Source organism: Ornithorhynchus anatinus, chromosome 14 (assembly GCF_004115215.2).
Source record: "Ornithorhynchus anatinus isolate Pmale09 chromosome 14, mOrnAna1.pri.v4, whole genome shotgun sequence".
In the NCBI taxonomy this organism is placed as follows: Eukaryota; Metazoa; Chordata; class Mammalia; order Monotremata; family Ornithorhynchidae; genus Ornithorhynchus; species Ornithorhynchus anatinus.
Window position 1 is genome coordinate 33,848,482 of NC_041741.1, and position 26,782 is coordinate 33,875,263.

Sequence of the window (26,782 nt, forward strand, 5' to 3'; positions counted from 1 at the left end):
AGGTAGGAAATTTATCCTTCCCTGGCCTTTACTGCACACATTCAGTGCACACTCTGCACTCAATAGGTGCTTAATAATACTACTACCCAGTCAGTTAATCGTATTTATTGAGTGCTTATTGTGTATAGACCACTGTACTAAGCATTTGAGAAAGTGCAATATAGCAATGAACAGACACATTCCCGGCCCACAGTGAGCTTACAGTCTAGAGGGGGAGACAGATTAATATAAATAAATAAATTGCAGACGGGTACCCAAGGGCTGTGGGTCTGGGATGGGGGTATGAATAAAGGGAACCCGTCAGGGAGATGCAGAAGGGAGGGGGAGAAGAGGAAAGGAGGACTTAATGTTGGTATTTGTTAAGCGCTTACTATGTGCAGAGCACTGTTCTAAGCGCTGGGGTAAACACAGGGGAATCAGGTTGTCCCACGTGGGGCTCACAGTCTTAATCCCCATTTTACAGATGAGGGAACTGAGGCACAGAGAAGTTAAGTGACTTGCCCACAGTCACACAGCTGACAAGTGGCCGAGCTGGGATTCGAACTCATGAGCCCTGACTCCAAAGCCCGTGCTCTTTCCACTGCACCACGCTGCTTCTCTAACTTAGTCAGGGAAGGTCCCTTGGAGGAGATTTGCCTTCAGTAAGGCTTCGGGGGCGGGGAGGGGGTCGCCTAACTATTACTACTATTACTGCTGCTGCTAGTTTTAATAGTATTTATTAAGTACTTACTATGTATCAAGCACTGTTCTAAACTCCCGCGTAGGTACAAATTAATCCGATCAGACAAAGCCCCAGGCCCACATGGGGTTTACAGTCTAACTTGGAGGGAGAATTGTGTGTAATCTGGGGCAAGGTACTGGACTTCTCTATACCTCTGTAAATTGGAGATTTAGTATATGTTCTCCTTCTCACTCAGACTGTGAGCCCCATGTGGGACAGGGACCGTGCCCGACCTAATTGAACTGTACCTGCCCCAGAGTTTAGAACAGTGTTGGACACATAGTAAGCACTTAACAAATAACTTTAAAAAACCACAGGGATGGAATCCCCATTTTACAGTTGGGAAAATCAAGGCACAGAGAAGTTAAGTGACATTTCCCCAGCCACCCAGGAGGCAAGCAGGAGAGTCAGGATTAGAATCCAGATCCTCTGACTCCTGAGCACACATTCCACTAAGCCACACTGCTTTGCTAGCAGTGATAGTCAAGGTCGTACCCTCAAAGTGCTCAACTAATCCACTTATTCAGGTTTTGCTAACAACATCAACAACAACTGTGGATTGCATAAAAATGTATTTTTGGTTACTCTGATGACAGATTAAATATTGCTACTTACTACTAGTTTCAAATCACTATTTATCCAGAAACATGAAATTCTTTTTTTTATGGCATGTGCCAGGTCCCATACCAACCACAAGCTAAGTGCCTTGGACAGAGTCCATGTCCCACATGGGGCTGTAAAATCCCCATTTTACAGATGAGGTGAGTGCGGTCCAGAGAAGTCAAGTGACTTGCCCAAGGTCACACAGCAGACGGCTGTGTCGGAATTCAGGTCCTCCTGACTCCTAGACCCCGTGCTATATTCACTAGGCCACACTGCTTTTCTCCTTTGGACTCACATTCTGAATACTATTCGAGTTTCCTCTTTAACACGACTACAGGAAAGAATGATTACAGAGATCCAATATGAAAGAGCTGTTGAAAAACACTGAGGCCTGAGAATATGGACCAAATTGCCTGAGTCATTGCTTTCTGGAGGAGATAACCACTCCTGCTACATACCTTTCCGTGGGTGATAAAAAAGCAAGGAGACCCTGCATTTCTAAGTAAGCATTTGATCACTCATAGCAAACCACGCATGAGTTTAACACAGGAGTTTTCGTTAAACAAAACATCTGAGAGTTTTAAAAATTCTGCAATAAATATGGGTCAAGGAAGTCAGAAATTAGAGTCTGTAAATTTGTAAACCATTTCTTCATTTCAAGGAAGAGAAGGTTGTCAGTAGCTGAACTAAAGTAAATGTTGTTTTTAAAGTTTAGCAAGAACCAGTTGGAGTTTGTATAATTGTAGCTCTTTGAACTTTGGTTACCCTCTTCATCCTATCTCACTGATTTCAGATGCGTTTAAATTCAAGGTTTCCATATTTTGCTTTGTAATACAGTATTTTGGGGTTATCGGATTACCTTAAAATATCTCTAAAATTAAAATAAAAGTTATTTTCTTTCCTGCTTTACTATAATTATATATACCCAAGAAAGTTCTTCGTGCATGCGTTCCAACATTCTGGTGAAATTATAAAGCCATGCGGAATAAAAAGCAAAGAGTAGGCATAGGGATCTACCAACAGGTCCCTCAGTGAGCCTAAAGAGTTTATGTTCCCTCTGAAGTGCCTAACTTCCTATGAAGGAATTCAATTAAATTGGTAGAACTAGGTTTGCCGATGTCGACGACAGCAAAAACATCACCACGCGTAAGTAATAGCTTTCTTCTTAAGAGTCAAACAAAATCATTGCAGCATCCCGGAGAATTTAGGGGCTGGAAGCTCAAATTATTACTGAAAACGAAGGCACTTGGGTAGTACAAAGGGACCCGAGAAGCCTGGGGATACAATCTCTCTGCCAGTGACATGTTTGAGGCCTGACAGAGAGCAAGATAGGCAGGGCAGGATTAAGGGGATTGAACTGGACTCTCCTCAGGGATCAAAGGGAGAGAGCAAGGGAGAAGAGGGGAAACAATATTCTGGACAGAAATCTCTGTGCCTCCTTCTTGCTGCTCTTATTGGTTCCAAGTCGAGGAGAGCCAGCTTGGAGAGTAGCTCCATGGCCCAGGGCCAATTACAATAATAAGACTGAAGCACTAGAACCTCTGTGGCTGCCCTACAATCCTGACACCAGGACACATGACCAACTCTCTGGGACTGTAAAGATCCATTCAGCCAATGATAATCTGTCCTTTTATACATGTAATTTGAGGGATCTTGAGCCTACGGGGCTGAGGAGGCTTACTCCCAAATACTTTGGGAGCTATTTCTGCAGCTAGAAGCTGGGCTACCAATTCCTAGACTAGCATCATATCCAGTAGGCCACATCATCTCAATTTAGAAAGGCCGCAGCAAAAAACCAAGAAGCAATTTGTAATCACTGTATTCTCCGGATCGAAAGTGCAGCAACGAAATTTCAATTTGAAATAAGATAACTTGTGGCAAAAGGAGATAACTGTCACAAAAGTGCCGTCGAAAAGCAAAAGCCCTATACAAATTCCGGTTGTTATTCGGTGTGGGATAAATAATGGGAGGCAGAGAAAATGTAGTTTAACAGGGTATTGGCCTCCGATACTACGAGGAGAAAACTGTTGGAGCAAACCCTAACTGCTACATGGAGGAAAATCAATTCCTTCATTTAAATTGTCCCCGGGGTATAGTCTATATTTTGAGCTATTCCTGATATTATTCGTGCTTATTAAATTTTTAGACTGTGAGCCCCATGTGGGACAGGGATTGGGTCTAACCTGAATATCTGATATCTCCCCCAGCCCATAGTGCAGTGCAAAGCTTTGGCATATAGTAAGCATTTAATAAATATCACAAATATCGGCATCATCCCTCTTCTTTTTCTTCTTATTACTGTTATTATCCATTCAATTGATTGACGGAGCATTTCAGACTCTATTCTTAAATCTTGCACTTCGCTCTGTTCCCCTCTGAGCACTTGATATTAATCCCACCCTCAGCCCCACGGGACTCATGTACATATCCATAATTTATTTCTTGATATTAATGTCTGTTTCCCCCTCTAAATTGAAAGCTCTCTGTGGGCAGAGAACAGGTCTACCAACTTTGTACTCTCCCAAGTGAATAATAATAATAGTAGTGGTATTTGTTAAGCGCTTAACTATGTACCAAGCACTGTACTAAGTGCTGGGGGGGATACAAGCAAATCGGGTTGGACACAGTCCCTGGCCCACATGGGGCTCACAGTCTTAATCCCCATTTTACAGGTGAGGGAACTGAGGCACAGAGAAGTGAAGTGACGTGCCCAGAGTCACAGCAAAGGCAAGTGGCGAACCCAGGTCCTTCTCACTCCCAGGCCCATGCTCTATCAACAGGCCACGCTGTTTCCCTCCAAGTTCTGAGTTTGGTGCTCTGAACACAGTAAGCATTCAATAAATGCCTTTGATTAATTGATCAATTGATTGAATGATTGTCTCCCCTCCCTGCAACTGATTTACAGAGAGGCAAGACAGTTCCCAAAGCCCACGCGGGCCTGGTAGCGGCCTAGCAAAGGACAGGATAGCAATTGTCAATCAAAAGGAATCCCTGGCCATTCAAGAAACCAGCCCTGAAGGCGTTACCTCACAGCAGAAATATCTTGCCTCCCACACTCAACCGAATGTTTTCCGCCTTGGGTTGCAACAAGAAGTACTAATCATCAAATCCCTCAAGATGTGGGCTCTGTTGGTTTTCCTTCTAGCTTTTTCAAAGTTCCTTTTTCCAGCTCGGGATAAATTACCTCCAGGAGATTGTGATCCAACTGTGTGACACCCTTCGAAGTGCAGCCCAGAGAGGTCTCAGAATGTACTTAGCACCTTATTTGCCGTGGTGTTAAACCTAAGGAAGCGTTAATCCAATGGAGCCCCAAGTTTCTATTTACCCCCTTTTTCTCCTCCCTTGATTTTTCTTAGGGGAAAACACCATCTGGAAATCCCAAATAGAAAGGTGTAAATGCAAAATAGAGTCCCTCCCTACCGCATTCCTTTCTTCTGTCCCTCTCATCCCCTCAGCACCATTCTTGTCCAGATGACAAGGAGCCATTGGTCTTTAGGTTAAGTGGATTGTTTCTAAAGCTGTCACAGTGAAAACACTGCAAACAGAGTTGTAAATGTATTAACACTTTTTCCTTGCATATGGCGTCTTGATTAGGCAAGCGAACATTCCAGGGCTGGATGGCGAAGAGGGCTTCCTGTGGGGGTTTTGTTTTTTTGTTTTTTTCTCTGGAGGGAGGAAGGGGGCTGATTACTTGGTGGCGGATATTGTCTGTGCATATGTTTTTCGTGGGTTTATTCTTAGCCCTCATAAAGCGACACCCGGGCAAAGCGCGACTCCTTCCAGACTCATTCAATTGTATTTATAAAGCAATTATAATAATAATAATAATGTTGGTATTTGTTAAGCGCTTACTATGTGCCGAGCACTGTTCTAAGCGCTGGGGTAGACACAGGGGAATCAGGTTGTCCCACGTGGGGCTCACAGTCTTAATCCCCATTTTACAGATGAGGGAACTGAGGCACCGAGAAGTTAAGTGACTTGCCCAAAGTCACACAGCTTGCAAGTGGCAGAGCCGGGGTTTGAACCCATGACCTCTGACTCCAAAGCCCGTGCTCTTTCCAGTGAGCCACACTGCTTCTCGTGTGTGCACACAATTATTGTGTGCAGAGCACTGCACTAAACGCTGACTTTTCAAGGAGACGAATGGAAACGCCCCTGAGACCCGCCCTCCTCCTCTGCTCCCTCTTCTCCCTCCTTCTATCATCATCTTCATCAGCACCGATCATATTTATTGACTACTATGTTCAGAGCACTGTTTTGAGCGCCTGGGAGAGTACAACAGAATTGCATATCTGTGATGTATTTCTTTATATTAACGTCTGTCTTCCCCTCTGGACTATAAACTTGTTGTGGGCAGGGAATGCGTGTTGACTGCTAGAGTGGACTCTCCCACGCGTTCAGTACAGTGCTTCACACACAGTAAAAACAAGAGAATAGGTGTGGCCTAGTGGCAAGAGCACAGACTTGGGAGTCAGAGGACGTGGGTACTAATCCTGCCTCGACCCCTTGTCTGCTGTGTGACCTTTGGCAGGTCACTTAACTTCTCTGCGCCTCAGTTACCTCATCTGAAAAATGGGGATTAAGAAGTGTGAGACAACCTGATGACTTTGTATCTACCCGCGTGCTTAGAACAGTGCTTGGCACATAGTAAACACTTAACAAATACCATCATCATTATTATTACTAATAAGTACAATTGAATGAATTAGCAGACACATTTCCCGCCCACTTTGGGGTCTCCCACCTCCATCTTCCATTTTAGGGAAGCATCATGGCCCAGTGGCAAGACCACGTGCCTGGGAGTGGGAGGACGTGGGTTCTAATGCCACCTCCACCACTGATCTGCTGTGTGACCTCCTGCAAGTCACATCACTTCCCTGGGCCTCAGTCAGCTTAATCTGGGAATGCAAACGGTCAGCCCTAGATGGGACGGGGACTGTGTCCAACCTGCTTCCCTCGAATCCACCCTAGTCCAGTGCTCTGCACCTAGTAAGCACTCAATAAATACGACGGAATGCAGCGTGGCTCAGTGGAAAGAGCCCAGGCTTGGGAGTCAGAGGTCATGGGTTCGAATTCCAACTCTGCCACTTGTCAGCTGTGTGACTGTGGGCACGTCACTTCACTTCTCTGGGCCTCAGTTCCGTCATCTGTAAAAGGGGGATGAAGACTGTGAGCCTCACATGGGACAACCTGATTACCCTGTATCCCCCCCAGCGCTTAGAACAGTGCTCTGCACATAGTAAGTGCTTAACAAATACCAACATTATTAACTTCTCTGGGCCTCAGTTCCCTCATCTGTAAAAGGGGGGTGAAGACTGGGAGCCTCAAGTGGGACAAACTGATGACCCTGGATGTTCCCCTAGCGCTTGGAACAGTGCTCGGCCTATAGTAAGTGCTTAACAAATACCATTATTATCATTATTCTTATTCTTATTATTAACATCTCAGGGCCTCAGTTCCCTCATCCGTCAAAGGCGGGTGAAGACTGTGAGCCTCACGTGGGACAACCTGATTACCCTGTATCCCCCCAGCGCTTGGAATAGAGCTCTGCACACAGTAAGCGCTTAACAAATACCATTATTATTAACTTCTCAGGGCCTCAGTTCCCTCATTTGTCAAAGGCGGGTGAAGCCTGGAGCCTCAAGTGGGACAACCTGATGACCCAGGATGTCCCCCAGCGCTTGGAACAGTGCTCGGCACATAGTAAGCGCTTAACACCAACATTATTATTCTTAACTTCTCTGGGTCTCAGTTCCCTCATCTGTCAAAGAGGGGTGAAGCCTGGGAGCCTCCAGTGGGACAACCTGATGACCCTGTCTCTCCCCCAGCGCTTGGGATAGAGCTCTGCACACAGTAAGCGCTTAACAAATACCATTATTATTAACTTCTCAGGGCCTCAGTTCCCTCATCTGTCAAAGAGGGGTGAAGCCTGGGAGCTTCCAGTGGGACAACCTGATGACCCTGTCTCTCCCCCAGCGCTTGGGATAGAGCTCTGCCCACAGTAAGCGCTTAACAAATACCATTATTATTAACTTCTCAGGGCCTCAGTTCCCTCATCTGTCAAAGAGGGGTGAAGCCTGGGAGCTTCCAGTGGGACAACCTGATGACCCTGTCTCTCCCCCAGCGCTTGAAATACAGCTCTGCACATAGCAAACGCTTAACAAATACCACCATCATTATTATTAACTTCTCTGGGCCTCAGTTCCCCCATCTGTCAAAGAGGGGTGAAGCCTGGGAGCCTCGAGTGGGACAACCTGATGACCCAGGATGTCCCCGCAGCTCTTGGAACAGTGCTCGGCACACAGCAAGCCTTAACAAACACCACCACTGTTATTGTTATTATTGTTATAAATGACTACAAGCTCCCAGCCCCGCTCAATGGGCCTGTCGGTGACCCCAAGAGGCTCCAGGACCCTCTCCCCCACCCCGCCGCCATGGAGAGGCCGGGCCGGGCCCCGCCTGGGAGGGCGGGCGCGCAGGCGCAGTGCGGGGGCGGGATGATTGACAGGCGGGCCGAGCTCGGCGGTGGCGGCGTCGGAGCTGCGGTTAAATAGAGGGAGAAGGAGGCCGAGGTGACGAGTCGGGCTGCTTTTTCCAGTCCTTTTCGTCCGCCCAGCTCATCCCAGCGGAGCCCACCCCACCCCGAGGTCGTGGGGTCCCGTCCGGAGCGGGAAGGACCGGCTCCGAGCAGCAGCAGCAGCAACATTAGCAGCCTCCATGGAGGAGCGCGGGGCTCCCGGCAGCAGCGGCGCTTCCTCCCCGGCATTTTGTGGCCTGTCGTGATCGGCGCCGTCCCCTTCCCTCTCTTCCCTCTCCTCGCCTTCCGTCCCGCCTCTATGATGAAGTTCAAACCGAACCAGACGAGGACCTACGACCGGGAGGGCTTCAAGAAGCGGGCGGCCTGCCTGTGCTTCCGCAGCGAGCAGGAGGACGAGGTGAGGGCCCCAAGGCCGAGGGCTGCGTGGAGGAGGAAGAGGGAGGAGGGGGCTTGTCCTTGGAGAGACCCCCCCCTCCCCGCCCAACACACACCTCCTTCCTCTCCTCTGCCGGCCGCCCATCGTGGCCGCTTTGTCACCGCCACCCGGATCCTCTCTCCCTTTTTCCCCAGCTTTCATATTAGCAGCCGTCAAGCCCTGACCATGTGCCTGACCCTGTCCCAAGCGCTGTTGTAAGCGGGGCCCTCCTCCTCTCCGTGGGTCGTGGCGTGGGGGATAGAGCGGGGAAGGCAGAGGGTCCCGGGTTCTAATCCCGGCCCCCGCCACGTGTCTGCTCTGTGACCTTGGGCGAGTCACTTCACTGGGCCTCAGTTCCCTCGCTGTAAAATGGGAATTAAAAGGTGGCCAACCCCATTAGCTTGTGTCTATCCCAGCGCTTGGAACAGGGCTTGGCACTTAGTAAACGCTTAACAAGCACCATTATTATTAATAAGGGCCCTTCCGCATGCTGTTGGAGGACGGGCCGCGGGCCCACTGTGCTTCCCCAAGCGCTTAATACAGTGTTCTGCACCCATCAAGCGCTCAATTAATATGAATGAATGACCGAGTCGCTGGGCGGGATGGTGAGGGTCCCTGCACCCTGTCGCCTCTTCGGGGAATTAATAATAATATGATAATGACTGTATTTTGTTAAGCGCATCACTATTTTAAGAGCTAGGGTAGATACAAGATAATCAGGTGGTGCCACCTGGGGCTCACAGTCGTGATCCCCATTTTACAGATAAGGTAGCAGAGACACAGAAGTTAAGTGACTTGTCCAAGGTCACACAGCAGACAGGAGGCGGAATTAGAACCCACGGCCTCTGACTCCTAAACCCGGGCTCTTTTCCACCAAGCCACGTTGCTTTCAGGGCCCGGGGGTCCCTAAGGTCGGACGAGAAACAAAAGAGGAGCCCCCTGCAAAGCAACCAACAAAAGCTGGCTTCCACCCTGAGCGTTGACACTTCCAAATGAGGGGTTTTTGTTGTTGTCGTTTTGTTTTTAAAAGACTTATCCCCTCTTCAGTGTCAAGAAGGGGAGAAGACGAGGCTCCCCTCCCCTTGTAGAGGAGTGTCAATGTCACGGAGGAGGGCAGGAGAAAACTAGTTTTTTTCCAAACCACCCCTCTTTTGGGATGTTCACCTCGTCGCGGGATTGATGATTGATTCTTCGTGTCACTTGCCTCCGCGTTAACGTGCGAGCTCAGTGATGTGACAAAAGGTTGTCGAAAGCCTTCCAGAACAGCAGATGTTTAAAGTGCTCATTTCAGGGAGCTGAAGGGAATTTTAGGAGCAGAGGCCAAACGCTTTCCCTGTGCCTGCGTTTTGTTGGCTCTGCCTTCCCAGTGCCCAGCAGTCTGAAGAATGCGAGCTCGTTGTGGGTAGGGACGGTGTCTGATGGTATAGTTCTCTCCCAAGCCCTTAGTACAGTGCTTTACACACGGTAAACGCTCAATAAATAGGATTAATTATAATTGCGCGTGGTGGCTTTTTGGATAGCGATTCTCGGTTCTGTGCCCTCTGAACGAATCTCACCCGTGTGTAGACCGATTTTCCTGAATACAGGGCTTCTCATTTAATTTCTAGACCGCACGGTGAAAGTCTCTGAATTTGGGACGATTAAAGGCTAAAGGAAAGCAAATGATTCCTGTCCTATGGAGGAAGCTAGTTAGTGGGTATTATAAAGAAGTTGGATGGACTTTCTGAAGCCTGGTATTTTTGGCTCTTGCAAGTGATTTCACAAACTTTAGGAATAATAACGCCAAACCTTTGTTGACAAGTAGTAGCTTACTATTTAAAAGGAAAGCTGAAGGCAAATAAAGTGTTTTTTGTAGGATAAAGCATTCCATTGCATTGATATCCCTGGTTTGGGGGTTTTGTGTGTCTTTTTTTCCAGTAGCTTTCAGATCCTGAAGGTCTTACTGAAATGGGACAATCCATTTTCCCAAAACCAGATCATTTCACTTCTAATTGAACACTGAAACTCCATTAGATGTTTTTATAACTTGTCCAGGAAATTGCAACCGATCCAAAAGTTGGTAAATTTAACTATTTCACGTGTACTTAGTGACAAGTGAGGTAGCTAATATATTCAGAGGCTTTAGTTGAATTTGTTATGGCAACCACAGCTGAATCTCTGTAATCACAACTATGTGTTGCTTAGAGGCTGGTTTCAAGTCTTATTTATCCATCTTTAAAGACAGAAGCAGGGTAGTGTAGCTTTTAGTAGTGATCATCTAGTGTACTGAATTGAACTATATCAAATAGTGCCTGGCATTCAAGGTCTTCTCAGACAACATACTGCTGCATTATTGAATATCAAAGTCTATCAGGGTAGATGGCTCTTTGGTAATGGTTGTCTTGTGAGCATTTGGCAAGGAAAAGGCTTGGGGTAAACTTGTTTCTTAACCAGAATTTACAGATGTAGCATTTGGCAGGGAGAAACTTTGAAATCTGTTTTGTTGTCTGACCGATTTATAAGTTGTACACACTGGGGCTGAACTTAACTACTTAACTACTTAACTAAATTTAACAGGAAGAACCCTTCTAGCTGGAAGCACAACTTGGAAAGTACAGCGTGTAGTATGGCACTACTTTTAATTGGAAGCAGTATTGATTGATATTGATTCTTTGAAAGAACAAAACTTGTTTAGCTCATGGTTTTAAATATCAGTTTTTGTTTTGTTTTCCGAAATCTCAATAGGGAATTCATGGATGGATTGCCCTATGGAGTATAGTATAGATTATGCCAGAAATAGGTGAAAAATGTATAATACTTCATTCTGTATTTTATAGCTATATTAATGATAGTAGTTTCTTGAAATGTAGACCTTTATGAAGTCATTCAGTTGTCTTTTTTTATTAGGTCAAAGCTATGATTTTCATATTTAAAATACCATCCCCAAACTGCTGGATAATTTCAGTTTATTGGTGTCTTCAGATCCCATAACAATTATTATTATTAATAACTTAAGCACCTTCTGTGTACAAGGCACTGTAGTAAGTGTTGGGGTAGATACAAGATAATTGGGTTGGTCACAGTCACTGTTCCACATGGGGCTCAGTCCTAATTGCCATTTTATAGATGAGGAAACTGGGGTACAGAGAAGTGAAGGGACTTGTCCAAAGTCATAAAGCAGACAAGTAGCAGAGCTGGGATTAGAACCCAGGTCTGCTGACTCCCAGGCCCGTGCTTTTTCCACTAAGTCGTGCTGCTTCTCATTCTGTAGTAAGAAAGTTACTGGTACCGTGTAGTGTCAGTACAGGTTACTTGAGTAGTATTCAAAACCATATTGAAATATGAAACTAAAGTACAGAAATCTGTCTATTCTTTTGTTTGGTCCACTATAAGTAGGCTTGACTTCAGTTTTTGTGAAGGTGATTTTTTTTTTCCCTGAAACATGATGGACTTGTGGAAAATGATCTCTTTAGGATAGATTCTGATCATGGTGACCATGACTCCACAATTAATTTTGCTATGCAGTCAAATTGTTGTTAGGTGTAAATAAACAGCTAAAAGTTAAGCATTCTTAGCTTGATTACTATGCTCAATTTTGTAGATTTTCATTTTAATTTTGTATTGCAGTCTTTTACCTTCTTGATACCATATAAAAATACAAATTGGTTGCCCTTTAATACAGAGCATTTTTTTTTCTTTGTTATACTGCAAGAAGTATACTATTTTCTTTGTAGGACTAGTGACACTACACTTCAGTGATGTTCTGTACACCTTTTTTAGGTGTTCTCTTGAGCATTAGTAGCAGGCAACCATCACCAAGATTGAGAAAATGAATGTGGCTGAAATAAGATATTTTTTGTCTTGCCCTGAATCTTTCTATTCCCTTTTTTTAATGAGAAAAATGTTTGTGAGTAGCTTCATTCAGTAATTTCATTCCTTGGTTCTCATGTGAGGCTCCATAGGATTTTCCTCTAGTTTAACCAGATTTGCATATGTACATAGGGAATTTAAAATTTGTTTTTCTAGTTACTAAGGCTAGTGCTTAGTAGAATGGAATTGGCGACATTTTTTTACATCTGTCTAGCTTTTAGTATACTAGATACAAAATCACCTATTAAAGGGAATCATTATGTTGAGTAAAAACCTGAACAAAACACAATGTGTCAACTGTTGATATGGGTACTTCAGTGTTTAACTGAATTAATGGACCGCTTTGTAGAGAACTTTAAATTTCTAGAATCACCCATTTTTTTAAATCATTCCAAATTTTAATTAGTTACAGTAAACAGACTTTTCAATCAGATAACTTTCTGCCGTATCAAATGAGCCCAGATGTGACATTCCAGTCTTTACCAAAAAAAAATTGAGTGATTCGTGAGGTGGCGGGGAGAAGTTGATGTATGGGAAATAAAGTGAACATAAAAGAATAGGAGTCTTTCTCACCTTGTTGACAACCGAGTCCCTCTCCGCATCAGTATTTCTTGAGTACCTCCTAAATGCAGAGTATTGTACTGGCACTTACCATGGGGGGAAGGAGACAAATTTTACATACAATTTAACGTGAAAAAAAATACAAGCAATAAACTAAATCTATAAAAAATGGATAGACATGATGAGGGGGTGCCATGAGGTTGAGGCATAGTGGAGAGGTGGCTCCTCTGGAAGGAATTTTGAGAGGAAGGCTATGGTTTGGTGAAGCAAAGCATTACCATATTAATCCATTCATAATTGCCCCGAGATATAAAAAGTTCACAGAATTGTGGGATCTAAAGCTGCTCCTAATAAGGAGGGTAAAATTCACTGTAATGTTTTCATAATAATGTTATAACCTAGAAAAATATTTTCCTTGTCAATCATGGGATTAAGTACATTGTGACTTCAGGTCTTCATGGTTAAGCATAGCTACACAGCTACCATCCTCGTATTACTTCCCTGTTCCTGGTTGATTTTTCTAGTGTCTCCTGCATGGATTGAAAACCTGGAGCCCAAACCAACAGAGCCCGGGAAATATGGGGCCTGACTGACTCTACTTTTGTGAGTCCCATATGCTTGAGGACTTAGCCATTCCTATAAGAAAAAGACGTTTTAGCATGTGATACCAGTCCATACAGTGAATTGGTTGAAATGGGATGTGACTCTGCCGTAAATGCTGTTTCAAGCAGTATGACAAGATCCAGAGTTCATTAGCATTGCGGTTATTTAAAATTAATTGCTTTCTGATGACGGATTCTCACTTCAAAAAAATGGGAAACCTGTCACTTCCAGTGTGTTTTTGAGGGGTACTTCATGCATACAACCGATCACAGATGGCATGCATGAAGGAGAGCAGTAGTTGTGCAGTGCTCGAAACAGCCTTTTGCCCGCACATTTCTCCACTCCATCAATACATCTGTCCTAAAAGGGCTGAATAACCTAATGGCAGCTATGACACCAAGAGGTCATATCCCAGACTGCAAACTTCTAAGCACTAGTGCCAGTAGAGAATATCTTGTGACTGGCTTTTGGTTTGTTCGTAAACCTTTTTCCGCTGAAGAGAACTCTGTTGCCAAGCTTTCTCTGCTTAAAGATTAGGTGATCACACCTTGGCAGCTTATGCTCCTATTGTCTGCTTCGGTGCCTCTGATCCAAAGCCCTCTGGACCCTCTGTGTTTGGGGTGCAACTTGACATCTTATGCCTTGAATTGGGCAAGTCATTTTAGAGAGTGTCTGTTCATGCCTTACAGCCACTTAGCAGTGTTGTGATGGTGATAGTAACAGGGTAGACACTGGACTCTGCCATGACTTAGGCTGACTTTCCAGAGCTCAGTGGTCCAGCTTTCCAGATGCTACACTAGCCATGTTGATGCCTTGTGATATGGCAACCTCAGTAGTAGCACTTCCAAAAGCACACTGTTTCAAGGAGCAGAATTTTTCAGTACTTAAGCTGCATATCATCAATGGATATCATTGGAGCAGGAGCTGTGGTAGTGAATTTTGGTAGACATATGGCTTTTTTCAGACACTTTCAGCCTCTTTTTTTCCCTTCATCCCAAAGCAGTGAACAGCTCATGCAAAACTGATTCAGAATACTTTGAAGAATATTGGCAACCAGCATGCAGTCATCTGCAAGTGATAGCACAGGAATGAGAATCTCTTTACCATCTTTCTTTGAACAGAGTTGCTGCATACATTTGATTCCACCATCTAGGCAATACTGTAGGTAGATTCCACATATCCCCTGGCTGTGAACTCATCAACTGCTCAGAACATCATGGTGAAAAGCATCGGTACAAAAAACACAACTCTTCTTGATGTCACTTGACTGAGTTCTGGATCAAGGCTACTTCAGTACCTGTTATCATTCCATTGGGGAAAGACTTTTATGACAAAACTTTCTGAGCAGCCAAATGTGCGAAGAACAGCCCACCGGTCATTGCAGTTGACTGAGTCACAAGTCTTTGAGCTCAGTGACAACCATGTTCAGGTCCCTGTTCTGTTCTCTGCAGTTGTCCAGAGGATCAGATCAGTAGTACCATGTAAGAGTCAAAAACCACACTGTCTTCCAGGAAGCACTCATTTATTTTATTTTATCTTTTCTTCCCTTCCATCAGCTGGCCAGACAGTCCAGCATTACTCTGGCCAGAACCTTCCCAGCATTGGCTGGGAGAGAGAGATCTCATGATCGTTATCCCGTGAGGCACAGTTGCCTTTCCTCCATATAGAGATGGACAACGGGCACGCTGAGCACCTTTCTCATTCCCAAATTGAATTATGCACAGTTCACTGATCTTTCCGGTGAGCTCGTACCCACAAACTTGTACACCTATGTAGGATTGCCACCTGTTCTGAAGCTTGACTTAATAGCTGTCAGTACTTGTGACGTGATCGGTGGGAATACAAGATGGCTAATTATGGGAAGCTGCTTCTGATCACTTAGGAAAATTTGGGACTCTTGATGGGTAATTGAGAACTTTTTAAAAGTTCAGCCCACCTATCCAACGCTGCAGCTCAGTGGGTGAGAGTTGTGATTCCTTAGCTTTTAGGATGGGATTAGGGCCATTGGACTTTGGCCCGTAAACCGAATGGGCTCTTCAAAAACCTCGTGCTGTCCATGTGGTCAGCCACTGCCTAGAGCCCTCAGCTTTTGCCATCCACCACACTTGCCTTTCAAGCCCGACTATGCCAGATGTGCCAGCTCCTTTTGAGGCCAGTTTTCTTTCAGTGGAGTTGATCCGTGCTCAGTCTTGATCCTACTTAGGAAGACAACACTGCGTCACGGAAGGACCACAGGACTCATGCTCTCTTAGGCCCAGCTCTGCCATTGGCCTACTGTGTGACCTTGGACCAGTCCCTTAACTTCCCTGGTGTCAGTCCCCTAATCTGTAAAATGGGAAGAGGATTACGAGTGGTTTTTCTCTTGGAGAAGCCAGGAAAATCTGTAGACGAGTTGTCTAGAGTGTCAGTGAATACTGACCATCAGATCTCAAGATCTGAAGGCTTTCGGAATTTGAGAGGGAGTCTGAGGGCTGTTCCATTCTGTTGGCCAGCTCGTGCCGTTTGGTATCCAGAGCTACGGCTCACGTGATGAATTTCTTCGGTGGCAATGCCATGACGGCCGGCTCAGATCTCATTTTGCTGGCCAGTAGATGATAGACAGCAAGGGTGTCCCTCCTAAAATGTGACCATGACACCCTTTCTATCATACTGCCTTATGATGACAATCTCTTAGATGCCAGTGATGAGAGTGCGGTTTTATGTCTCACTGCCAACTGGAACACGGTGTTTGAGGTGACTGGCTGGTTCCTCACTCTTCTGAATACGTGTACATGTGTGTGCTCTGCCTACCCCATGCCCAACTAAGACTTTGGGCCAGACCTCAGTCACAGCCAACTCTGGCATCAGTCACCTACAATAATGGTTTGGCCTTCTATGGGACTGTGTCGATGGGATCGTCTAGGCCCTCAGAAAAGCGCTCCATGTCATTCTGCTTACTAGAAAATGACTTTAAGCCAAAACAGCACCAGGCGCTGCAAACCACAACCCTAACAGCATTTCTCAGGCCAATTTTTCTACGTGCATAATGCCGCTGAGGACCCTGGGTCCCACAGTAGCCTTTTCGGTTGCATATGCACCTGTAGGTGACTTTCACCATCACTGGCATCTTCGAGCATGAAGGACAACTATATATGCTCTCAATTCTACTACCATAATGTATTTTCACTACCTGTTTTGACTAGACTGCTGTTAAGGAGTTTCTTCTAGCAACGCACGTCTGTTTGGACACAGCACACTGTGGTGTCGGAAGAAACGGTTTGTGCGCATGTGTGCAGCTTCTGAATGGGTGAGTATTACAGCACAAGTTTTCCTTATTGTGGGGTTTTGCCCAGATGCAACCCCGGCATTACAGGAGAACTGGGGGTGTATGTAAAATGGCAAACAGGTTCCCCATGAATTGCTCATGACCACTGTTAAAGTGTCAGCATAAGAGATAGAAAGTGCAGACTCCTTGAAGCAAGCCTTAAGGGCTTTGTGTCTTTTACAGCCTTCTTGAATTTGTTCCAGGGTAACAAACTTTATACTGTTTTTATTTTCAAACCACCTTTTCCCCAATAATTGAAATGATTGACTCAACCCCATTCTTGACTGCATGAGGGTTTGCAGGAACACTACCGCATTGCCTGAGTTAGTATGTGTGCCGTGCCATTTCTACCGCATTTGTCTGGAGTCATTTTTTCTAGCTCTTCATACCTCTCTATTTGTTCAAAATGAAAGGGAGGGGGGCGCGGGGATGGGGATGTAAAGCTTGCTGTTCCAGTCTGAGCCTGAGTGTGAAATGTCTCTCTTTAGTTAGGCAGTGTTGGTGGGGGCCAGGCTATTATTAATGACTTTAATTCAGAAAGTAGAAGACAGTTGAGGAACAGTGGTTCTGTGCAAAGCGACAAATTGCACCTGGTGGCAGGTTATAGGTGATACTTTAATCCAAGTGGCCGCTTAAATGTTTTGTGTTGAATATACAGAATGCCGTGGCATATACTTATTCCTCGGATGAGAGTAGGTTTAAGAGAGCTTTTGGTTAGGTCAGTGCTGCAGTTCGGTTTGCCTTAAGAATTGAGTGTCTTGTAAACCAGCGTGCGACAGTGGTGATTTTCTGGAAGATCTAACCTGGGGATTGGCAATGATGGTTTTCATTTGTGCTTTCCAAGGGGGAAAAGTGCAGGATGTAAATTGGCTCCATGGTTAACAGTCACTGGCCAAGGCTTGGGTGCCTCAGTTTGCCCACGGGTGCCGGTTGTGCTGACGGCCACATCTTGCTGATGGCCACATCTCTCCTTCACCTTGAGTGCCACTGCTCCCATGACCCAGGGCAAAGAATAGGTCATAGAGAGGACAGCAGTGTAGAGGGGGAGGAGGACCTAAGAGAGCAAGAAGGGCAAAAAAATGGCAGGCTAAGATGTCATTATGGAGCATTGTTTATTGACCAGTCTTGACCATGGAGCTCTGATGGACCTGGAGCTCCCTTCCCCTTCATATCTGACGGACCACTGCTCTCCCCCATTATAGTAATAATAATTGAGGTATTTAAGCACTTACTATGTGCCATACACTGTACTAAGAGCTGAGGAGGATACAAGCAAATGTGGTGTCTTCAAAGCTTTAACAAAATTGCCACTCTTCCACAAGGCCTTTCTCTCTGCATACTCTATGCACTTAAGTCTGTACCCTTTTTGATACTCGTATACACACTTATGTATATATTCATATACTTGGGCATTAAAATAAATTTATCCTTAGAGGAAATGGCAGTCTTTCTCACTCAACTGTAAGCTCCTTGGGGGCAGGGATCACATCCACCCACTCTGTTGTATTGTACTTTCCCCAGTGCTTAGTACGTGGTCTGCACATAGTAAATGCTCAATAAATACCATTGTAATATGTATTGCTGTGTGGCATGGGCAGTGGTGACTGCTAATGTCTGCTGTGATCTTTCTGGGGCCTTAATAGTTGTTTTTCATCTAATGCTTCCACCATATTCCTAAATTCTTACAGTTAAGGATGGAAGTACGGATGAGTTACTACACAACTGTCTTTACTTTAGGTCCGTGATGGTGTCTTTGAGTAGAAGGACCAGGTTTATACAGACTTGTGCCATAAGGAAAGCAGTTTTTATTAGAAGAAAATACCAAGGGGCTCTAAGACCCTGGGAACAACTCTTGGTATTTGAGCCTTCTTTCTGGTTGTTTTGAAGATAATTTCAGCCCAGAGAAAGACCTAGGAATCACATCTCAAATTTGTCACTAAGTTCTGCTGGTGGTTTCTCTGTAATGTGCTTCAGCTCTGTCCCTTCCCAGCATGAGGAATGTTTCTATTTTTCTTTTCAAATTCTCGTTGCAGTGCATTAAACTGCAACAACCAAGTGATCATTTCCTGGTTGGTTAGATTGTAAGCTCATTATGGGCAGGGAACATGTCTGCTAATTCTGCTGTATTGTACTCTGCCAAGCACTTAGTGCAGTGTTTGTGTAGTGAGCACTCGATAAATACCATCATTGATAGATCTGACAAAAATTTAGTCTGTGAAAACTGGGTTGTAATAGAAATGTAAGACAGAACCAATTTTCCTATAGAAACCACAGTTAGAATGAATAATTACATTGAGCAGGAGAATTTCCACAACAGGGTGGGCAACTCTGATTTGGCAATGAAATCTATGTGGACTCTCCTGGAAGCCATGTTGTCGTCATCTCCACTGCTCCACCAAGGACAGTGCATCTGTTTTATTTTTGAGGAAGTACACTGCTGAAGGCATTAAGTAGAGCTGATAGCGTAAAGGAGGTTAGGGGAAGAGGTGAAGTGGAAACTGTCATAAAGCTGAAACCGACTGTAAATTTAGGAGCTTTGAAAATCTGCATCTCCTCCAAGAGGCACCTTCCCCAACTAAGCCCTCATTTTCCCTCATCTCCCTTCTGTGGAGTCCTTGCCCTTTTATTCAGCTTAAGTCCCATGGCACAAACGTGTATATCTGTAAATGTTTCTTTCACTAGACTGCAAGCTCCTTGTGGGCACGGAACATATCTACCAACTCTGTTGTACTCTCCCAAGCACTTAGCACATGCTCTGCCCACAGTAAACAGTCAATAAATACACGCCATTGACTGATTAACTTAACTACCTTTCATTGTAGCTCAAAATGAAAACCAAGGGCTGCCTCTTGTTGTATCAGCCTTCTCACTGGTTTCCCTGCCTCCATCTTTCATCTTCCTCTATTGAACTGCACTCCACAGTTCAGGTCATCTTCCTAAAATATTCTGCTCACTTCTCTACTACCTTCAAAAACCTCCAGTGGCTACCTACTTTCCTCTCCATTTAACATACTCGTGGCCATGGACTCTGCACTTTCCACCACCTCTGTCCTTACTGATGCACCTTCTTCATTCCCTACACAGCTGGAATTCCACAAACCATATCATTGCCTCTTGCTCAAGTCCGTCCCTTTACTTGGACCTCCTCGGCTTCCACCCCTTTCACATTAGCCAACTGACCGCTCTTCCCCACTTTCAAAGTCCTTCTGAAATCTTACCTGCTTTGCAAAGTTTTGCCAGATAAGATTTCCTTCTCCCAACTGCCACTTTCACACTTAGTCACAATCCCCTGTAACACTTTTTTGGTAAATATTTATGTATTGAATTGTTTAAAGATTTAATTATTCACTTAACTGTCCTCCCAACTATAAATAATTTTCTGTCTCACCAGTTAGATTTTAAATCCTTGAGGGCAGGGATCCTATCAGTTAGCTCTTGCATTTTCCCAAGTGCCTAATGCAGGGCTCAGCACGCATGGTAGGCAGGCAGTAAATTCACTGCTTGGCTTTTGCCAGCTGAACTCTTAGACCTCTTCTGTGAGCATTTGGGGTTAGGCAGGGTCGAAAGACATGAATATTAGGTCCGTGATTGGGGTGTGACTCGGCGGCTAATGATCGACTCCTATTTTGTTGAGCCATGTAGCATTAGTCAGAGTGGGAATAAAACTGGATTTGAAATTACTTGATGTAAGTCTTAAGTCAATGAAAGATTCTTGTGATTTTCCCCAACACTGACATTCAGTGAACACTTGTGATAGGTGAGGCTTAACATTTACTAATATTAAATTTAGATTAATAAATTGCATACATCTCATAAATGTCCTCCCTTCTACTTATACTGCGAGCCCCAAGTAGGACGGAGATAGTGTCCAACCTAATTAGCTTGTATCTACCCCAGTGCTTAGCACAGGGCCTGGCATATATTTAAGTGCCCAAAAAATACCTTTTTATTTTATTTAAAGACATCCTGGATGAGCCTAGGCTTGGGAGTCAGAGGTCATGGGTTCAAATCCCGGCTCTGCCCCTTGTCAGCTGTGTGACTTTGGGCAAGTCACTTAACTTCTCTGTGCCTCAGTGACCTCATCTGTAAAATGGGGATTAACTGTGAGCCTCACGTGGGACAACCTGATGACCCTGTATCTACCCCAGCGCTTAGAACAGTGCTCTGCACATAGTAAGTGCTTAACAAATACCAACATTATTATTCACTTTTCTGGGCCTCAGTTCCCTCCTCTGTAAAATGGGGGTTAACTGGGAGCCTCCCGTGGGACCACCTGATGACCTTGTCTCTCCCCCAGCGCTTAGAACAGTGCTCTGCACATAGGAAGTGCTTAACAAATACCAAAATTATTATTATTCACTTCTCTGGGCCTCAGTTACCTCCTCTGTAAAATGGGGATTAACTGTGAGCCTCAGGTAGGACAACCTGATGCCCCTGACTCTCCCCCAGCGCTTAGAACAGTGCTCGGCACAGAGTAAGCGCTTAACAAATACCAACATTATTATTATTATTATTCACGTCTCTGGGCCTCAGTTCCCTCCTCTGTAAAATGGGGATTAACTGGGACACAAAGACTTTAGGTTCAAGAAGGGAGTTTAGTGTGAATGTTTTGCACAGTGCCATTTTATGATCTCTCCTTCGTGTTGGGCCTTAGGGTGCACAAGAATTGTATATACACTCCCACTTAAGGCTGAAGTGATCATAATTTAGTACGAAGGTTGAGTCTTTGGTCCCTTGGCAGGGTAGCGACATTGCTACGGTAGCAGCTGTGATCTTAACCAGTGGTAGCCAGGTACTTTTAAGACTCCTGCTGCCTGGACTGTCGCCCCCAGCCAAACATCCTAAGGGTTCCTCTCATAAACCTTGACCCCTCAGTAGGCACTCCCCTACTTCTGGCTGTTTGTTTCAGTCCCTTCCATCTCACCGTTGAGATATGGGTTGGACTTTGAGGGGACCCAGAAACCATACATGTCTGTCCTTGGTTGGTGGACGAACCTTGACCAGATTGATGTGGTCTTATAGTCTGATTCTTGCAACAGACAAAACTTCAGGGTTTTTTGACAAGTTTTATAATCATCTTTATGAGCAGACAGTCCTTAATGGTGAGTAATTTTGTCATTTAATTGTTGACTGTAATAGATGCCCTGCCTTTATATGCCAGTATGTCAACTTCACAGCCATGCGTAAGCTTTACCACCTGTTTAAAGTGTGTGTCACTGCCCCTCTAGGTTGTGAGTTAATCTGTTCTATTCTGGTCAAATGCCTTAATCTTGTTGTGCAGGCTTGATGAAGCCAAATATCTTGTCCAGCCTGCCGGGCAGGAGGGCAGATATGCCGGGGAAGGGGTTGGCGGAAGCAAAGCCGCTGCACTGCATCCGCCTTTTTATCCACTCGACTCTTAGCAGCCAGGGAGCTGCTGCCTTCAGATCTTCTTGCACTGAGACCAATAGGAGGACCAAAAAGAGACAATGAAGGAAAGAGTATACAGGTTGGGTGATGTCTTCAGTGCTTTCCCTGAAAGTACCAGTGTAGGTGAAGAAGGCCTTTTAATCTGAGTTGTTGAGGTTGTGTTTTGGAACTCGTATCCTATTGTGGTTCTGTCTACATTCCTCAGGACAGGGACACACTGAAAACCTGAAAGTTTCTCCCTTATTTCCATTTTTGAAACTTCTTGCTGATTGGCCATTTATATTTTCTTCACTGGGAAAAGGGGACCTGTGGGTCCTTAGAGATGTGGACTGTTCACTTTGAATGTGTGACTTTGAAGGTGTGGGGGATTGATTTGTTGATATGCCCATTCTCCACACTCTTGACATCTAGTGGAGTTTCCAAAAGCATCAGCTCTGAAGGAGATCATGTCTGAAACATCTCCAGGTCCTGATGGTGGGGGAGGGATGCACGGAGCCAAACCAGAGAACTAGTCTGCAGGGAAAGGACAACAGGGAGACCTGCCAATTTGGCTCCACTTTTAGCCCCTTTTCAGGCTCCAGTGAGTGACCCAGGCTAATTCCAGCTGCCCACCCTGCTCAAGAAGCTAATGGTACCCATTTTAAGTGCCAATCCCAAAAGGGTAGTGACCTTTCACCTTCACTCCCCACCCCCAGACTGAGGGCACTTATGTATATATCTGTAACTTATTTAAAGCTCACTGAGGGACAGGGAATGTGTTTATTGTTACATTGTACTCTCCCAAGTGCTTAGTACAGTGCTCTGCACACAACTCAGAAAATATGATTAACTGACTCCATTTCCCACAATGGAATTGGTGGCCCGTGTATACTCACACGCATGGGCCAGAACCCTGACAACACAATGCAATTTTTTTGTATTGGCTAAATAATTCAGGGGAAAACTTAGCAGTTTAATGTGGTGTTTTGCTGCCTTGGAAAATCCAACATTTGAAGGACATTTTTTCTCAACTTCATCCCAAACCTGGTCATTTAGAGCATTATAAATAAGTTCAATTCATTGACAGCATTGGTGTGACAAAACACCTAAACATAAATACCATTTGAATCTGAAAAATACATTTTAATGCTCTTGTTGAATGCCAGTATGCTATTATCATTAGTTGCAGTGCCTTTAAAAAAAAATTGAACTGCTCTATCTTCCCTTTTCATCTTACTGTCCCAAAGGTGTTTGTGTCTGCTACCTTTTATTCTCCACATTTCCTTTCCATTGGAATTGGGGTTGCAACTAAGTACTGCTTCAGTGCAGATAAATTGGTTACATTTTAGTGCTTTGTGGATGACTCCTAAACCTGATTCTCCACCCAGGCATCTTCTGTACCTTATGTTTTTAATGCCTCTGTTTTCAGGTCTTCAAAAATTGAACTCCCCTGTGCTCTTACATTGTGTGGTCTTCTAGTCTCCCTGTAATTATAATGATTCTCCATGTCTCAGAAGCTCACAATCTTAGTGTCACCTATGATTCCTCTACCACATTCAGTCAGGCTCTAAAAAGTACCAGTTCTTCCACCGTAACACTTCATAGAACTGGATTAGCATCCCTCATGGTTCAGTTCTTCATCTCCTGGTTGAATTACTATAAGAGCCTTCTTACCGATCTCTCTGCCTCAGATTTTTCCCTTAAGTCTGTCTGGAGGGCATTGGTGCTACCCAGAGAAAATGACAGCTGAATTCTTATGATGCCATGGAATATTTGACTTGGGGGTGTGGCTTCTGTGACTTCTTATCAGTCCACTGCACTCTGCTGAATGACCAGTGACCCTCATCTTGCAAATCAGAGGGCCTCTAGTCCATACTAATCCTCCAGGACTTCCCAACTACCTTCAACACTGTGGATCAACCCCTTCTTGAAACATTATCCAACCTTGGTTTCACTGGCATCGTCCTCTCCTGGTTGTGCTATCTCAGTCTCTTGCAGGCATCCTCTGCCCCCCATCCTCTGTCAGTGGGTGTCCCTCCAGGCTCAGTCCTGGATCCCTTTTTCTTCTTCATCGACACTCACTCATTTGGAGAATTCGCTCATTGATTCATTCAGTTGTATTTATTGAGCACTAGCTGTGTGCATGGCACTGTATTAAGCACTTGGGAGGGTACAATAGTCCCATGACTTGAACTACCATCTTTATGCAGATGATTCCCAAATTTACTTCTCCAGCCTGGCTTCTCTCCTTCTCTGCAGTCTCTCACTTTTTTTTGCCTGCCTTCAGAACATCCAGGTAGGGATGTGCCACTGAAACCTCACACTAAACATGCCCACAACAGAACTCTTCTTCCCACCCAAACCCTGGCCTCCTCCAGACTTTCCCATCACTGGAGACAATACCACTGTTCTCCCAAGGATAATAGCCTTGGCGTTATTCTCAACTCAGTTCTCTCCTGCAACACACATACTCAGTCTTACCCAAACCTGTCAAGTTTCACAACATCACTAAAATCCTCTCTGTGCTCCGCATCCAAACTCCTACTGCCCTGAGCCAAGCACTTCTCCTATTCTACTTTGGCTGCTGCATCTACCTCCTTACTGACCTCCCTGATTCCAATCCATAATTCATTTACAGAATGATTTTTGTAAAAAGAGTTCAGTCTACCCCTTCAACCCCCCACATACTTCCAGTGGTCACACATTCACTTCGATCAAGCAGAAACTCCTTTTCAGTGGCTTTGTCACTCAATCAGCTTGCCCCCTCCTACTTTACCTCACTGATCTCCTACTACAGCCCAATCCGGATATGTTATTTCTCTAGCACCAGGCTGCTCACTGAACCTCAATCTCATCTAACCTCCGACCCCTTTTCCACAACCTCCCTCTTGCTTTGAACTCCTTCCCCTTCCATACATGCCAGATCACCACTCTCTCCATCTTCAAAGCCTTGTTAAGGGTCACATCTTCTCCAAGAGGCCTTCCTTTTTTTAAGTCTTTTATCCAGACTTCCTCTACACATTCTATACTCAGTAAATACCATTGATTGAATGTGTATAAGTTACTTGGATCATTTGTATATCTTTAAAGAAATAATCACCTGGCTGACTGTTATTCTGGAGGGCATCAAAAAAGGATTTCTGTCTACCCACCATGCTTCCTTTGTTCACTGAAGCTGGCAGGATATTTAGATTTCTCTCCTTTACCCTAGCGAATGCTTCCTAGAAAGCATAAAATATCTGCTAACTAATATTAAGTTAACAATTGGAATTTTTGAGTTCTGGCCTTGCTCTGGCCTTCAGGGTAGATTTTAAGGCTTTGGAGTAGGTGAAAGGGTAAGGTTACATCAGCCTACCAAAGGTAGAATCCTGCCTCGTGGAAGCCTAAGGTCATTCATCCTATGTAAAACAGTCCTGTATATTTCCTGTGAATCTTCTTGCAAATGAGGGGTCAAATTCTAGTAGCCATTTCTTTAATAAAAAAAAAAAAAAAGCCCAAAGGATTATAAGAAAAATCACTGAATCTTGAATAATTTATCAGGGAACTTGAGAAGGTGATGCTCAGAGAAAGATTCAGAAACAGCCGGGTCAGTATCCTGTTTGAACACTTTTTCAGTTGGCCTGTAGTTTGAAATAACTCTTCTGGACAAATGGGATGTCTTTCCTTCTTGCTTAAACAAGGGTTTTTCCCAAGGACAGAGATCCTGTTCTTCCTCAGGGTGATGACATTATCCAGCAGTTAACTTTAAAGGCCTGATAATCTTGTCTTAAACCAGTTTACACCAGCTTGCCATTGCATTCCCTTGTGCTTGAGGGGAAGTGAACATCTGGGATCTCATCACCTCCCTACTCCCAAAAAGTACAGTTGAGTTCACTTTATGGATTACCTTTTTTTACTTTCCATATCCATCCCCCACAATACAAAGCAAGGGATAGGTACCATTAGGTCTTTGATTCCTGAATTAATTTGCCCCCCCACTTTCTTCTAGTGGCGTGAAGGGAAAGGTGTTTGAGAGTAGAGTTTTGGGTGTTTGTTTTTTTTAACCCCGCTCTTTAAACTTACAAGATCTGCAGTACGAATAAACTGCCTATCATGTAAACTGGAACCTAACCCTCCTCTTCCCTGTCCCTCCTATTATCTGATTTAAGCTTTTTTCCAGACTCCCTCCACACACTACACTCAGTAAATACCATTGAAAGTAAATAGTATTGAAAGTATATATTAGAGCACTTATTGTGTGCAGAACACTTTATTAAGCACTTGAGAGTACAATAGCACTTGGAAGAGTGAGAGTACAAATGTGTTCACTTTGTGTAGATTGACTTAAGTCAGTATAATCAGAACTGTTTTCAAATAAACATAAAAGATCCCTGTGTTTAAAAAATGGATCTAATGACTGATTTGTAGAGAAGCCATCCAAACTAACAGCATATGTATAAATACTGTCATTTACGCATACAGAGCGTTTTTCTGTGAACCTGCAGGTGGATGAATGGCAACTGACATACAGGCTTATGCAGCGGGGCAGAATCGGCCTACATTGCTATACAGAACAATACTGGGCCTGGGTGGCTTTTTTTCCTTTCCCAAAAACGTGTGTATATTTCTGCTGATTGCTTTCAGACCTATTCTACCCGTGAGAATAAGTGCAGCGTGAATCTCCTCATCGCTTTCCTCCGTCCTGCACAAAATGCTGCCATTTAATGCCAGTGACATGCTCTACTATTTGGGATAGTACACGGATGGCTGCACTCCAGTTGGGTTTATGTAGCGTCGCCCAGATACTCCTTTGTGTTCAAT

At 44.5% G+C, this 26,782-nt stretch overlaps 1 protein-coding gene across 3 annotated transcripts in view; it reads left to right on the plus strand.

The window, feature by feature from the left end:
• Positions 1 to 7,843: 7,843 nt before the first annotated feature.
• The window catches only part of NUDT4 (nudix hydrolase 4), a 34,093-nt gene continuing 15,154 nt past the window's right edge, over positions 7,844 to 26,782 (plus strand). The window contains exons 1-2 of one of the 3 annotated variants that reach the window (XM_007670074.2): positions 8,174 to 8,259; positions 16,473 to 16,576. In XM_007670074.2, coding sequence (XP_007668264.1) covers positions 16,556 to 16,576 — 21 coding nt within the window. In that variant the 5' untranslated portion in view covers positions 8,174 to 8,259; positions 16,473 to 16,555. Of the gene's footprint in view, positions 8,260 to 16,472; positions 16,577 to 26,782 lie in introns of all 3 variants that reach the window. The other 2 variants (XM_001511749.5, XM_007670073.4) reach the window with 2 other exon arrangements.